The 16,019-nt window shown below is 43.9% G+C and overlaps 2 protein-coding genes across 2 annotated transcripts in view; both read left to right on the top strand.

Annotated features, from left to right (window-relative positions):
* Positions 1 to 620: 620 nt before the first annotated feature.
* Positions 621 to 12,880, top strand: cpn1 (carboxypeptidase N, polypeptide 1). Its single transcript, XM_040175768.2, has 9 exons — positions 621 to 1,823; positions 3,679 to 3,875; positions 4,954 to 5,109; positions 8,622 to 8,798; positions 8,907 to 9,018; positions 10,504 to 10,643; positions 11,032 to 11,131; positions 12,190 to 12,308; positions 12,466 to 12,880. The coding sequence occupies exons 1-9, from the start codon at positions 1,589 to 1,591 to the stop codon at positions 12,577 to 12,579; spliced, it is 1,350 nt and encodes a 449-aa protein (XP_040031702.1). The 5' UTR covers positions 621 to 1,588; the 3' UTR covers positions 12,580 to 12,880.
* Positions 12,881 to 15,367: 2,487 nt separating this feature from the next.
* dnmbp (dynamin binding protein) overlaps positions 15,368 to 16,019 on the top strand; it is a 32,635-nt gene continuing 31,983 nt past the window's right edge. Inside the window, exon 1 of the mRNA XM_040176821.2 lies at positions 15,368 to 15,740. The gene's annotated coding sequence lies outside the window, so the exon portion shown is untranslated. The remainder of the gene's footprint in view (positions 15,741 to 16,019) is intronic.

Here is a 16,019-nt window from a genome sequence, read left to right on the forward strand (position 1 = left end):
AACCGTGACATTTTTTCTTGGACTATGTCTCGTATAGTAATACAACTATATTTATACAGCGGTTTTGGTGATTACCCATAATTCCATGGGAAAGCTTCAGCCTCTTTCAGACAAAAACATTTACTACTAATAGTATAATGTGGAATCCGTGCTGTTACAAACTGCAGCTCACACAATTCCTTCACCCGGACTTTAGCCAGGATATTTGGGTGATATTTGGATTCCATGAATTTGGGGCCAACGCCAAGAATGTTGTGTGACATTTTGTTCCTGTTCAACAATCACGCCGTATTCGCATCAATCGATTGCTTCACTGAGCAGAGCGCGGGCATGGTGGGAAGTGGAGACAACCAGTCCAATGCGGCCCCCTCACTTAGGCGGCTTGTCATTCAGAAGCACGTTGATGTGAGAAACATCTTAACATCTTGAGGGAAATAGCAGAGAAGCACATTTTTATGGAATGACGCCAGACAGTCTTTCTTTTCTCCTGCTTTCTCACCATCCTTGTTGTTGTTATTCCTATTCTTTTTGGAAAGTTCTCCTTCCTCTTGAGCCATGTTACTCAACTCCCCATCTGTGACTCTTTCTCTTGCTTCACGTTTGCCCTTCCTGCTCCCTTTCTTTTCGTTGAAACTTCAACAAGCGGTTGCACAACGCGCTGTGAGGGAAAAGCTTCTCCAGCAGGTTTGATTGACAGCACCCCTTGCATTCTCTGCGCCGCGGTAAACGTGTGTGTGTGTGTGTGTGTGTGTGTGTGTGTTTTGTGGAGTTGCATGCAACTTGGCATCAACTTGTCTATTTTAAACGTTTAATTGCAGCATTTAGTCATTCTGACCATGTGTACTTGTGTGTGTGTGAGAGAAAAGTCAAGGAAACGAAATAAGCAGTCGAAAAGGTTGCGAAAGAGCTCTCACACTGATTCATCTGAGGCGTGCAGGCCCACGTGTGCGCACGCACACACACACACACACACACACACACACACACACACACACACACACACACACACACACACACACACACAGGGCTTGCATGTTGACTTAAGAGTTAATGAATGGATGATTGAGGGCTGCAGGGGTTGGGGAGAGCACTGCCGTGGAAACAACCCCTCTTTCCCAGGAGGGGAGTATAGAACAAGAGTTGGAGACAAAGAAAGGGGGGGAAATGGGTGTCTCAGAGACAGGATGAAATTCAGATTGTGTGTGCACAGCGCCGAGGGGGCTGCGGGGCAAACTACTTCAAGCAGAAGTACTCTAAGCGGCAATAAAGCAAGTAGCGTGTACTTGACAAGCACCCAAAAGGGACATAGAGAGGGAGAGAAGCAGCTGTTGGAGGAGGAGAGTGAGACAAAGAAGGAGCAGGGGGCCGTCCTTACTTGCTCTTGTCAGTGTGAGAAGTGTACGAGGGAGGAGGAACAAGGAGAGGGAGAGCAAGGGCCAGAAGAGGACCGGGAAGCAGCGAGGAGCATGTTTGCTGTGTGAGGAGATCAATATAATTCTGCTTTTGCACACACCAGTCGCGGGAAAGTCCCCCTCTCCGGACGCCTCTCCTCTGCTCCCGCGAACGAACGACTTGGGTCGAAGGGACCATGCAGCGGGGGCGGATTGTTCCCCGGGTCGCCGCTCTCCTGCTGGGGCTGATGGGGCTCCTGGTGCGCGGATCGGACTTGCAGCATCACCGCTACGAGGACATGGTGCGAGCGCTGTTTGCAGTGCAGAGCGAGTGTCCCTACGTCACGCGCATTTACAGCATCGGGCGCAGCGTGGAAGGTCGCCACCTCTACGTGCTGGAGTTCAGCGACAACCCGGGCATCCACGAAGCACGTGAGTCGTTCAGGATGAGCGTGCAGTGAGAACAAAATATCTCATTCTGCAAGTTCAGTCTAAAACCACTGCACAGTAGGGGATCACTCCTAATAGGAGATATGCCACAAATTCCGAGTCAATATATTATGTGAATTGAATAAAAATGTGAAAATCAGTGTACATGAGTTACAATTTCTATATGACAGCAAGTTCAAACTGCATCTGAGGCTGAGAAAGAAGCCTGATACAATGTTCTGTGGGGACAAAGGTTGTAGATTTGTATTGATTTTGGATTTTCAAATGCACAGGCTGATACATGTAAGTGGCTTTGTTTTGCACTTCTTGCTGTGGAGAGTGAGAACATAGCTGGCAGAAGAAAGACCAGTCCGTCTCCGGGGCTCTTGCTTTTTTTCCCTCCATGAGATGAAACGCGAGCTTTTGACTTAGTTTGTGAGTCTGTATTTATGTGAAGAAGACGAGGAGTTGTTATCCCCAGCTGCCTCTTTGATAAACATTTGTGGCGGGAATACTTGGAAAACTCAAAGTGAAAATGAAACGGCGAAAAAAATAACAATGAGTGAAAATCTGTGATTCATTTCAATTATTGCCGTCTAATTCAAAGCTTTAACTCAATACCGGCTGTTGCAAAAGCTTTACTAGTCCGCCCCCCCCCTTTCCTAACCACTGAATCAGCTCTCCCGGTGTGTATTTTGCATATCGGCTGCAAATGGAAAACACTAACCTTTTCAATGTGAATGTTTGTATTGAAAACGAGTGGAAGGAGCGCACTGATTTTGGCAATTTAGAAGATTTTTCCATTCTAAATGGCAGATCTTGGGAGAACCCCCCCCCATACTTAACTACAACGGGGAATGCTTTTTTGGCTGCAACTGAGCTTGCATTTTTCTTCTGCATTTGCACACGTAGGGGCTTCCTTCAGTAGAATAGAAGGATGTACGCCTGTTCTTTTGCGAGATGGCCAAGGCTGAAAAACAGGAACTGTGCACTTCATGGAGGGGAGTGACCCGAGGTCTTGTCTGGGTCAAACCCCTTGCACCTTTTAGGAAGTTCTCGTCTTTGGCAAGCTGCTGAGTGTGTGTGTTTCTTAGGAGCTGCATGCTTGAGCCAACGCTGTTTTCTGAACCCGAGGCCAGTTGGCCCTGCGTTAAAGGAAAAGAGGTGAATTGCAGCCCCCAAGCTGCCATTTGGGGGCCTGAAGCAATTAGTGAAGGTTGTGCATACATTTGGAAGTATCGGCTCTTCCGCACGATGCCCCACCGCCCAAATACCTACTGTTTTCACATGGGGAACTAAAGTGCAAAAAATAAAATAATAATACGGTGGGACATTTGGTAAAAGAAACATGATTTTTCTTCATCAATAAGCTAAAGTGTCCAGCGGTGGTTCCGTGTAGATGCATGCATGGTCCTTCGTTCTATCAAATGCTGCAGCAGTGATTAATGAAGCGACCCAGCGACCCTGTGAAGGGAACCCTTCACAGAGAGGGACACTGTTTGGATAGGCGGCTCACCCAATCAGTGGCAGATACCCACAGGAATGCCAGATGATCTTATCCAAACAATCCAATCAGACTCCCTCCTCAGAGCTCACCTTTGTCAGAAACGTGAGAAGTACCGCATCTCAGTAGCTTCTCACGTCGGCCTCAGGCTGGTAGCTCAAGGCTACATTAGCATAACGCACGAGAATCTGTGACGGAACTGTCAAGTTGCAATGGTTGTCCCACTCAATGAGCCCACTGTTTTCTCAGAAGAGTGGGCTCACATGTGTGTGTGATCAGGCAGTCATTTAAAACGTAAAGCTCTGCAGCTCCGCGTGGCTTTTTTTGACCTCCGCCTCCTCACTTCCTCCCCAGTGGAGCCGGAGTTCAAGTACGTGGGGAACATGCACGGCAACGAAGTGCTCGGCCGTGAACTGCTCATCAAGTTGTGCCAGTTCATGTGCGAGGAGTATCGGGCCGGAAACCAGCGGATCACGAGGCTGATCCACGACACGCGCATCCACATCCTGCCCTCCATGAACCCGGACGGCTACGAGGTGGCCGCCAAACAGGTAATGTGCACACACCGACAAGAGTTCCAAGCTTCTACTCCGGGCACACCAGCAATTTTCTTTCTCAATTTTCTTTTTTTTTTTCTTCAGCAATCAGTTTCCACGTTCGGGCTTGATTGTGTTCCTGCCAAGGGAAAAATTCCCGACAGAAAACGCAAAAGACAACTGCGAGTTAAATCACGGCGCTCCACATATTGTAACCGTCGCCATCAGATAACATCTAAAAATGAGTGTCTGTTATGCAACAAAGAGCCAAAAGCATGTATTTAATTAAATCTTCCACTGTTTGCTAATGCCTGTAATAATCCCATCTATCAGCTCCATGAGAAAGCCCCTAGAGCTTTATCCTGGAAGGTAATTACATGGGCCCTGAAACAACCCCCCCCCCCCCCCCCACCACCACCACCACACACCACACAAACACACACATGCGCCCAATTGCTTTGAGAGTAATTACATGTCCCGAGGGGGCAAGTTGCAAATGACTGTCCTTCTCGTTGTCATTCAGACGACACACAAACAAAACCGTGTAATTTGTTGCATCCACAGATGTTTATATTAAGCGGCAGCATCTGCACACTTCGCGGCGTTGATTTTGGGTACCGAGTGAGCAACAGCATTTATCCTTCTGCGGCCGCGGCATCAACACTTTTGAGATTTAAGTAGTTTCAGTCAGTCTGTTATTTCAGTTCTCTTACAGCAAGTCAAAGAGTCTGCATGGAAACACTGCGCAAACCCAACAAGACAACAAACAAAAAAGAAAAAAGGCTACGGGATCCTTGCTTCATAGTCAGTAAAGAAGCTCTGTCGGGGCGTCCACTCTTTCCTAACAGGGACGACCAAAGTCCTGACCGATTTATCAATAGTTACTGAGCCATTTCAATCACTGTGCAGCTTTTGGAATGCACCACCCAGTTTTCCTTTTGCTGCTTCCAAGCATTACCAATTCATAGCTCGAAAGACCCCAGTAGCTAAAAACATCATGATTACCCCAACTGCGCTGAAAACAAATAAATAAGGTGACCCAACAGTAGCTGCTGTTTGAGGAACTTGATATTTTGTCTTTTGGGGCCAACAGGGTCCAGAATTCAATGGCTACCTGGTGGGTCGAGGGAACGCCAAAGAAATTGATCTGAACCGGAACTTTCCGGACCTGAACGCACTCATGTACTACTACGAGAAGACCAACGGGCGAAACCATCACCTGCCCCTGCCGGACAACTGGGAGCAACAGGTCAGTGGTCCAAAAACCACGGCGAGAGCGTGCATGTGTGCGAGAGTATGTGTCATGCTCATGTCATTGTGTAAGGGGCAACTTAGCTGAGTTATCTTGGCCTTTATCGACGCACGGATGTGTGTGTTTGTGTGCGTCTGTATATAGTCTGACCCGTTTGGCTGGTTGTGCTTATTTTACTGTAAAACCTGTATGTATTGCTCCTCAGAAGAGCATAGCTGAAAATATCTTTTAGATGTTAACATGCCACCTTTAAAAAGAAAAGTGGGGTTTGGGTCAAATGTGCATAGCTTCAAAGCTCAGAAAAAGCTTTACAATTTTAAAAGCATGTCAGCGGATGATGACGCAATGAAGAAGTCCTTCACATTTTCACATAGCGACCATACAAGAGGTGGGTATGCACCGTATATGGACGAGACCTTCAGCTTCAGCTGAACATTTTTGTCATTTCATCACCGCCACGAGAACTTGACCTGACCCACTCTGCGGTCTCATAGTGTGACTGTTACCTTCTACCTTGAGATACGGCGTGACTCAGCACATAACTCGGAGACCTGTGATTCCATTCAGAAGAGTCTTTTCTTTGCCAAGTCTGTATTTTTCTTTCAATGGAACTTTGAAACGCACTAATCAAGCTTCTTGAAATCCTTCTGCCTTTGCGGAAACGGTCAGATTTTTTGCAACACGTCCTGTCTGTTATTCGTAAGAAAATATAAGAAGAAGACACCTTCTCTACACCGATAATACATATTATTTATTCAGAAATGTGCAGACGTATTGCATTTCCACTTGGCTGCAGAACAATGTCCTCTTGTGTATTTCGGTATGCGCTTATTATTTCCGATCAGCGCAGTGTAGACAATGTAGACAGAAGTGAGGGTGTGGGCTGCCAAACTCCTGCCATCAGTCTGCTGAAAAGTATGTTTTAAGGATTACGGTCATATCTTTGGGGCTCTCTTGTCTGCCGGATTCTTATCTTCAACGGACGCAACGTGGTTTACTGGGCCCAAGGTCGTTTCTCTTGCACGAAACGAAAAAGTTTTGGAATGTCAAGAGTCAAATATATGTTGTTGAGGGAAAATGTTTCTTATTGGCCCACATATATTCATGTTATAATCAGTTTTAGAGATATTGGGTAAGTAGGTATATAACTATGTTAATACATCCCTGTAGATGAGGTACACTTCAACAGAGGGAAAGGAGAAGCTAACAGGAGGCCCATGGACAGATATAGTGAGACGCCAACTCGGCAAGGTTGCAAAGATGTGGAAAGGCAGGATCAACATTACAGGTCATTTATCTGACGCTTTTATCCAAAGCGACAGCGACCAAAGCGACAGGAGTCATCGTGACACTGGGGGATGACAAAGGGTTTAGGACAAAACAATGTAGAGACACCAGCTGTGGGACGACGGTCTCATGTTTGTGTGTAAGGAGACATAACGGGAGGGCCAGCGAGATAGTGTCAGCCCACCGGACTGAGCCAGTTAGTTTAGCATCAACAACCAGATAGAGGGGCAAGTGAAGGACAAGGAGGAGAACAGTGGGGCGACAACAACAGGAGGAGAGCTACGTGGGATAGAAGGGGAGGGCTGGGTTTGTTCGAGTGTTGGTGGGCCAATAAATCTCTGTGAATCAACTTCATCCAGATCTGCAGTGCGTCCTATGGGTGTGTGTGTGTGTGTGTGTGTGTGTGTATGTGTGTTACTGGAAGTCCCTGGTCTGTGAGGATGTATGGGTCCTCATCTCGAGTCAGATAGATATAGTCCAGTGAGTTAGAGAATACTCAGAACATAATTGAAACTATGAATAAATGAATCCACAACAATGTAAAAGTATTTGTTTCCATTAGATTATATATTATGGACTAAGCTTGTACGAGGAAGGCATTATTATTTTGGGGATGCTAATATTTAACTTGAACTGAAAATATGATTGTTACATCGTCAATAAAAAGCTGTAACTCACTTTAAGACGTAGTTAAAATAACAAAGAAATAGGGAATAAATAGATAATGTGATGTTTTAGCTTTACAATTATTATGGTTTGAATAAAAAAAAGGACAAAGTCAGTTCCTTGGGCTCCAAATGTGTTGAGAAAACGAATAGGCCGGTCCTCCCAGTGGCGAGGTGGCTGTCTACCCACATGAATGGCTGCAGAAAGGCAAACACAAAAGAGCAACTGTGCCACTTTTACAGATACCTCATTCATGGTCGGTCGGGATTACATCCTCACAGGCTGCATGAAGCAACAAGCCCCTCGCGGTCGCCTGTAGGCTCATGCTACATTTTAATTAGACAATTTGTGTACTTTCATCCAGCGAGGAATGAGTTTAATAAAAAGAGAGAGATTTTGTTCTAGACTGAATCACAAAACAATGCAGACATTTTCGCTCAAAAGGCAAACACACTGATCTTATATCAGCTGCAATAACTCAGAAACTCCCATTTCATCGCCACATGGGATTGCTCCAAATCCTGCGATTGAAAAAAAAGAAAGAACTGCAGACAACTTGTGTGTGTGCGTGCGGAGAACATCGCTCGTGAAATATGACCTCGTCTGAGTGATCCAGCATATGTGGATTTGAGTGTATTTGCTTAAAATGGCATGATAATCTTTTTTTAATTTCTTTTTTCTACTTTATTCCCTGTGTGTGTGTGTGTGTTTGTCCTTCACATGTAACCAAACACCATAGTGACAGCTCAGACTTCAAGCATGCAGGCGTATATATAAAGATCCACATACAATAAACACCTGCCAGTCTCTGAAACAGGAGTCCGCACTTCAAGGCCAGTAGCCTGTGAATGTTCCTCGGCTGGTGCACGCTGTGTTTATTGTCCCACATACCTTATTGCAGGGGAGGCATTGGTCCGTGTCTCTGTGCGTGATGATGTATGGCTGGAAGGGATAGTTGCCGTTGATGGAGAAAACGAATGGCGGAGTAAAGTGGAATTTGAATGGGAGAAGCCACTGATTGGTATTGTCGAGACTACCGTTGTGTTTCCATCCTCGCGGCTCTTACGTTGCATCGCCTTGGAAACCCAGCATTTTCCCCATCCTGATTCCTTCTTCGGTCTGGATCAAATGAGACACACTGAAACGTTTGAGGATCAGGGCGAAAGCACACTGCAAGTAAAGCAGGAAAATCAGTTGAGGGGGGCTTGAGCGAAGCAGTGATTAGGCTGCTTGAAAAGGAAAAAGGGAAATGTTTGCATATGGGGAAGCAGAGAACAACTAGGATTTGTACAGATAACCAGGAGGAAAAGAAAACCAGATGTCTGCAGTCCACTTATGTTGTTTTTAAAAAGTCTGGGATGAAGATGATAATATACAGGCACTAAGAGGGTCTTGGCTTGTTTGATTGGGTTTAAACACTTGAGAAGCACATCGCTGCATTACATCGCAGTGAGTCATACTTTCGATAAATCTCCGTGTTTATGTCATTGTGTAAAAAGGGCCTACGTACCATGTGAGTGCATCAGCCCTAACAGTGTCATCTAAACACTCCACAGGTTGAACCAGAGACTTTGGCGGTCATAAAATGGATGCAGAACTACAATTTTGTCCTGTCAGCCAACCTCCACGGGGGAGCCGTGGTGGCTAACTACCCGTTCGACAAGTCGAGGGACTCTCGCATCCGGGGGAGGAACACGCACGCGGCCACCGCGGACGACAAGATCTTCAGAAAGGTGGGCTGCCGAAAAAAACGATTGACCTCTGACCAGACGGCGCGCGCGTCGAAGCTCCGTCACTGTCTGTGCGTGGTAACAATGGGGACGATTGGTGTGTGATGACAGTTGGCGAGGACCTACTCGTACGCCCACAGCTGGATGCACAAGGGCTGGAACTGCGGGGATTTCTTCGACGAGGGTATCACCAACGGGGCCAGCTGGTACTCTCTGTCCAAAGGTGAGCAAAAGCCGTCTCCAAGCACATGTTGGTGTGCGTCCATTATCCTTCCCGTGCCAAAGGGAGACGAGGCCTCCCCCTGCACCAACGACGGCAGGCGCCAGGCACGGACTTCAGCGTGAATGACACGCCTTGAGGGGCTCGAGAGGCGAGCTTCTCCCGGTGTTGTCATGAAGCCTCCGTGGTGCCTTTAACCTCTTTACCTTCTCCACGCCAACAGCTGCACTCGCCCTGACCGCTCAGTTTAGCTGCTCAAGAATGTAAATGGCACACGGCAGCAGGAACCTCGGAGCCTGCAGGAAAAATTATGAGTCACGGACAGCAGTGTTACTCCTGAAGAAACATTTGAATAATACACCTCTTTGCACTTTTGCATGCACTATGCACCTATTTATCACTGACAGAGGCACCTTTTCATGTCGATTGGACAAGCTGTAGAAATTCAATTTTTAGATATCGAGGGTGTTCTTGTTTTTTGTGTTTTCTTTGAGTTACCCGCTGGGTTGAGTCGCCCTCCGGACCCCAATCGGTTTCATACAGTCCACAAATGGAAAGAAATCCTAATCCTATATAACAAATACATCTATTACCATCTTATGTCCTTCTTGAACCTCTGCCTCCAGTGAAGGTCACACATTTGTTTTTTAACAACCCAATTTTGACACGCACTAGGCCAATATATTTACGGCTTTCCAATCGCTCCGAAAAGAAAAGAAAAAAAGAAAAGAAAAGAAAAAGAAAAAACAAACTCAATTTTAGGTTTATTCTGATATTTTAGCTGCCAATGAAAGCAGCCAGAATTCCCATTTAGTCTGTTATTGGGGTTTTGTTTCATGTAATAATATCGAGCGACACAGGCCGGCCTGCAGGCCGTTATATGAGCGCTGGAACTGGCAGTCCTCATCCTTCACTGTTTGCTTTATGAGAAACATTTTTCCATAGAATGCTTGGAAGCTACAGCACACCGAGTTCATCAAACTGACAGGGCATATATTCGACTTCAGTTCAGTTAGGCTGTAACTCCAAGAAAAACAATATCCTTGTCTTTAATGTGTAAATCCTGGCCTGGACTCGTCTGGATTGTTCCTTGGAATGTGAATCTGTTTAAGTCATGCAAGCGTTTGAATTTGACGAAAACACCGACGGTTGTATTTAGCAGGAGCATGTCATGTTTATTTAACCGGCTCCTTCTCTGCCAAGTGTGACATCATAGTCTATGAAGTAAGGTTTGGATGCTCCCTCCCAACTATGGCCTCATATGCAGCATCGGCCCTTCTAAAATATATCCACCAAAATGGAGTTGTTTGGAAATATTTGTTTGACCATATGACATTTCTTTAGTACAATCTGCGCAGTCTCATTGATGAAATATGTAGTTTGTTAATGGATTTAAATAATAAATCACAAATACGAATGACTCCACGTCCATAAACCAACCGAGAGACCTTTGAAATCTAAAGTAGTGTCTTCTTCTCCTGGTTTTAGGCATGCAGGACTTCAACTACTTGTACACCAACTGTTTCGAGATCACCCTGGAGCTGAGCTGTGATAAGTTTCCTTCAGCGTCAGCACTGCCCAGGGAATGGCTGGGCAACCGAGAAGCACTGGTTTCGTACCTCGAACAGGTCAGCTTTTGCCCTCTATGGGATAAAAAAAAGACCTCGGTTTGAAGACTAATATCCTCCATCCAAAATTTTCATGGAGTGCTGATATATCGTACATCGATGCATGGCCGCTAGTAATGTTTATTGAGCCTCAAGGGACGGCTCAGACATCCATACCCCTTTTTTTCTGATTAAACAGATCAAACTAAAAAGGGCTGTCTGGTCTTGTTTGACTACATGCCTGTCGAATGCCAAAGACTTATTAGTTCTAATTGTTTTAAAGTTGCATTGGAAATGACTAATTAATAGTTAATGACCTGCTATAACGAATAATCAATTATGTATTTAAACACAAAATATGCGCTATATGTTCCCACATACCTACCACGTAATAACTTGTGTTTTCCAGGTGCATCATGGGATAAAAGGGATGGTGTATGATGAAAACAACAACCCAATAGGCAAGGCTGAAGTCTCGGTGGCCGGCGTGAACCACGATGTGACCACCGGTGAGAAAGGGGCTGCAGGGGTGTCAGTGAAACAGATGTGGATGTGTCACTGTGTAGTAGGATTGAAAAAGTGTGCAAGTGTGTGTGTGTGTGTGTGTGGTAACTGATCTATGAATGGTTGCATTTTCATTTAACAGGTATAGGGACCAAAAGCTACACATTTCTCAGCGCATTCAGATGCATTTTTTGACAGTGAATTAAACTGCTTGATGGTATCTGAAAAAAACAAAAATTAGGCACACCTTATTTGACTGATTTAACTTTAACATGATGTTTACATGTTACAGCATCTGTATTAACTATCCAGTAGCATAGCTCCAGCACAGGAGTACTCCCTGAGCAGTGGAAAGGAAAGAAGCTTGGCTAAAATCTAATAAAAAGCATCATCACTCAGTGAAATCCATTAACACTCATTGAGCCCACAACAAAAATGAGCTCCTTGTCTTTACCCTCGGGACAACTTTCCATGTGAAGTCACGGCTTGTGTCTCCGCCCAGTGGAGGAATGCTGGTACTGCAGAGAGCGAGAACAAGTTAGGAGGTGTGGTTGATTGATTTCACCAAAGTAAAGACAAAAATAGTTTTTTTTTAATGTAATAAATACCTGATACCAGACACGTAAATGGCATTAAATGCATTTTATTGTTACTTGAAATCATTTAGAATAGCACAGCTGGTATCTAGATGGAAAATTTGATTTGCATGTTGGATTTCTGGGGGCATTCAGCTGCAATGTTGCTGGAAAGACACAAATCGACCGAATGGGACACAAGGAGAATTTAAAGATACAAAAGATTACAAAGAGCTGCAAGGAAATGAAAAAATGACCATAAAGAGAGATAAAAAGGTCTGCAGAGAGACACAAAACAGTCCGTGTGTCTCACTCCTGTGGAGAAAGTGGGGCCTTTCTGTTGTCTCTATTGTCTCACAATCTGCCCATGTCGATACAAGACAATTATTTGGTAAGTGGAGGATCTGAATACTTAATCTAACGCGTGTGTAATTCAACGTTTGAAATTGACTGCGTTGCATTCGTTCCCATCTTGTGCGCTCCCGCAGGAGTCGACGGCGACTATTTCCGACTTCTGTTACCCGGCACCTACGCTGTGACAGCATCAGCCCCCGGTTACGCCGCCTCCACCAGCACCGTCACCGTGGGACCAGCGGAGGCCATACAGGTGTGTACAGACAGGACCTGTGTATGTGTGCGTGTGTGTGTGTGTGTGGGCATAACACATAGCACGTTTTATGTACAATTGTGTGTATGTTCTTGTATTATAGAAATGTCCTCCGTCTTGATCCCTCACATGTTTTTCGCAATCTCTTCCCGCTCAGCTTCATTTTTACTTGAAAAAGGCACCAAAACAAAACCTGAAGCCGGTGAAGCCGCACAACAGCAAGAGGAACCTCTCATCTCCCAAGTCCACTTTTAAACTCGGCCCCAGATGAGGCATGGACAATATGTGTGTATATACGTACACTGAAAATCCCACATTAAACACATTATGAAAAGGAAAATTTACCATTATATGTGTATGTAATTTTACCTTTGTAGACCTTGTATTTCAAAACTGTTGTGTCTTTGTTTGTTTTTGTGTCTGTATTAAGGACATGTTGGTGTATTTATGTAACAGTGTCGATTTGTATGAACACAGCTATCCTGTAATTGTAAAGGGCTTTTTCATTTTGATTCCTACAATTTGATGTAAATTGAAAGTGAAAATAAAATACTGTTTTTGCTGTAATTAAATGACCATTTTGTATATTCCATTTCTGCTCAATCATTTTCATATTAATTGTCTAAAGTACAGAATTATTCACTGCCTCACTATAATTACAACGACGCAAATAATAATATAATAAATACTCAATCCACCCTGAAACAGACATGAAGACTAAAGGAATTCTGACGAGACATAGAAAGTAAAGCAACTTAACAACCACATATATTTTTTTTCTCATGTATAAAATATTATCCTTAATATATATATATATCAATTCACACTTTTTCCTGCTGATCTTTGCAGTTGCTTTACCAAAACCAAACAGTAGATGTCCCTAATGCACAAAGCAGCGAGCCAAACACGGTTGCTCGGCAACCAGAAAAACAGTTCTACTTCAACTACTACTACTACTACTTTAACTAAGCAAACTTCTTCCTTGAATCCAGTTAACTGTTAATTACTCGGTCTGCTCACATCCTTGTGACTGAAGCAGAAACGCCTCGTTGATTAAGTCCTTGTTTTTTGGAAAATAGGGAAAAAGTAATAATTGTGATTCACCTTCCAAGTAAAGGTTTTCTATATCTTGCAGTTTCAAATGATGTTATTGGTGCAATTTTACATTTGTTCTTGATAAACATGTCTACTAAATAAATTGTCAAAGAAAATGGCTTGTGCATCATTTCAAAACTAAACAATTCATTGTATTACTTAATCAAGGTTGAATCACTGTGCTACTAACTCATTGATAATGACACAACTATTAATCTTGAACTTTCGTTTCTGAGTACTGATTAATATAATGACTTAACTGACTTAATATAGATCAGTTCTTCTGACTCCCAAATCCCAAGATTTGTGTTTTTAAACATTACGCAGAGCCATTGTGAAACTAATGTGAGCGACCTGTGAGAAATCAAAAGGTCAGTCGCTTGGCATCAAACCCGCTGTCACGACCAAACTGAGTAATGATCACAAGTCATTCACTCGCTGACACATGAGCTTATAAATGAACACAAAAACCTCTATTTGCCGCCCACTCCGACCCCTTCGTCACAGCTAATGTTTCTCGGCGCAGACACAACAGGACTATTGTGCCACACGGCCAATGTGTTCTCTGCCTGCAGAGCATCACAGCGACCATCAACTAGCAGCAAATATTGAAAGACAACAACAGGCCGACGGGCTCTGAATGAAAGTGACCACTGTGAGAGGAGACAAAGCCGGTATTTCATACACGCTCAGTGATCTGGAGGATTCTCAGCAGCAGTATGTGTGTGTGGGTGTGTGTGTGTGTGTGTGTGTGTGTGAGGTCTCAATATTGTATTTGCATACGTGGCGTCAATGAAGCCCACTAGTGGTCCTGCGGTGCCAGAGAACTCCTACACGGTCTTATCGGAAGTTATAGAACAGGCTCTTTAAAAAAGGAATCATCCGGTGATGAATATTTAACTATTTTAAACAGAAATATCATTAAGTTGGTTGGTTGGTTAATTGAACAAACACTATATGCAAAGAAGCTTTATTGGAGCAATTTTGGAATGTGAAAATATATGTATATTTTTTGCCAGATTTTGACCATAAATGACAATATGTGGTTCAGTCTTATGATTAATGTAATGTGCATGTCCATGTGCACTGCAGAGAATGCAGGCAGATTATGTTTGAGGCCTGTTTTCATGTATCTTTCTATATTTTCTCTCCTGTGTCCTTTCTCTCCTTCCTTTTCCTCTTCCGTTCCAACACTTTAAGGCAAAAGCTTTCGACTGACTTTGTATCCTGCTATTGTTCTGCACATCACATATGGGGAAGCGGTCATTACTGCAGACGCAGCAAAAAAAAGAAACTGGAAGTAATGAATCATTCCAAAACACAACTCTGGCTGTGGTTGAGAAAATGTACAATCCTGCAATGCAAATGACTGTGATTATATCGCTCTAAAACAGTTTTAATTGTAAGATCATGCATTTTTAAACTATATGACACATTAAACGTATATATCCAGTAAATAATAAACATGTTCTTTAAATCCTCTTGAGAGCTGTCATTTATGAAAGTGTCTTCCAATGTTTTGAAGCCTAAATACCTAGTTTATATTTCTTTACATCAGATGGATGACAGTATTATGGATACAGGCTTTTATGAAAACCAATATGTTGTGAAATTAAGCATCCCCGTAGAAGCTTTAAGTCTTTGAAGTTGCTTTCACTAACATGTGGTATATTACACTTGAACACTTTTTCTAAAGTAGAGCTGAAAAGGTTAGTATGCCAACGGAAAATGTATTTGTGAAAATATTAATAAAAATGATAATAGTTGATCAATGATTAAAGCAGCATTTTTATGTTACAGCTGGTGAAGGTGGATGTAATTTAAACTTTATTTTTTTTAAATTATAGTCTGACCAAAGCCTATCAAATACATTCAATGGAATTAAAAAGTAGAATAATTACGTATTTTTTAATTTAGCTTAACTTAATGTATCTGACAACAGGGGCCCCTTGTCTTGTCTTTTCAGTGAGGCATCAGTGAGGCCACCTATGGGTCTCTCTGGTAAAAGTGGGTGGCGTTGTTGTGCGTCGGCATGGAGCGCAAAGCGACCCGCCTGCGCCGCGCGCCCCGACCGTGTGATGACAGCTGATTCTACCGAGACGGACGGAGCCGCCGGGACGCACTCACGCTGTCAACGCGAGGCAATAAGAAAAAAACCAACGACTTTATTTCCGGGAACAATGACGCGTCGGGAGGTGTGAGCTGCTGCAGAGAAAGTTGAGTCGCGGAGGGGGGGGAAAAAGCGCCTCCGCCGACCCGCCGTCGGGCTGAAGAAGTTGGATTTCTCGTCTTGACTGCTGGATTTCCTCATTTTCCTCAGGACTCTTTTTTTTTTAGGTAAGCAACCACGCGACTTATTAATAAAACACTTACTCTGTGGCCCCATCGCGGTATACATAAGTATACATAGAGCTGCCTCATTTTAATACCACAGTAATGCGTTTCTACAGAGTAATAACGGTTTTAATGAATTACCATTGAGGCGAACTGACTAATGTCGTCATCTGAAAGGTGATGAGCACGCGCGCAGTCTGTCGGTCACCTGTGGCCGCTGCTGTCAGTTGTTCCCCCATGTGAGAGTCACACACACACACACACACACACACACACACACAC

This window comes from Gasterosteus aculeatus, chromosome 5 (assembly GCF_964276395.1).
Source record: "Gasterosteus aculeatus chromosome 5, fGasAcu3.hap1.1, whole genome shotgun sequence".
Taxonomy (NCBI): domain Eukaryota; kingdom Metazoa; phylum Chordata; class Actinopteri; order Perciformes; family Gasterosteidae; genus Gasterosteus; species Gasterosteus aculeatus.

What these genes read in the sequence shown, in the direction of transcription:
- cpn1 (XM_040175768.2), top strand. Translation starts at nt 1,589, where the DNA reads ATGCAGCGGGGGCGGATTGTTCCCCGGGTCGCCGCTCTCCTGCTGGGG. An exon ending in CCCGGGCATCCACGAAGCAC is followed by an intron (nt 1,824 to 3,678) that starts GTGAGTCGTTCA and finishes CTTCCTCCCCAG; the next exon opens with TGGAGCCGGAGTTCAAGTAC. An exon ending in CTGGTACTCTCTGTCCAAAG is followed by an intron (nt 9,019 to 10,503) that starts GTGAGCAAAAGC and finishes TCCTGGTTTTAG; the next exon opens with GCATGCAGGACTTCAACTAC.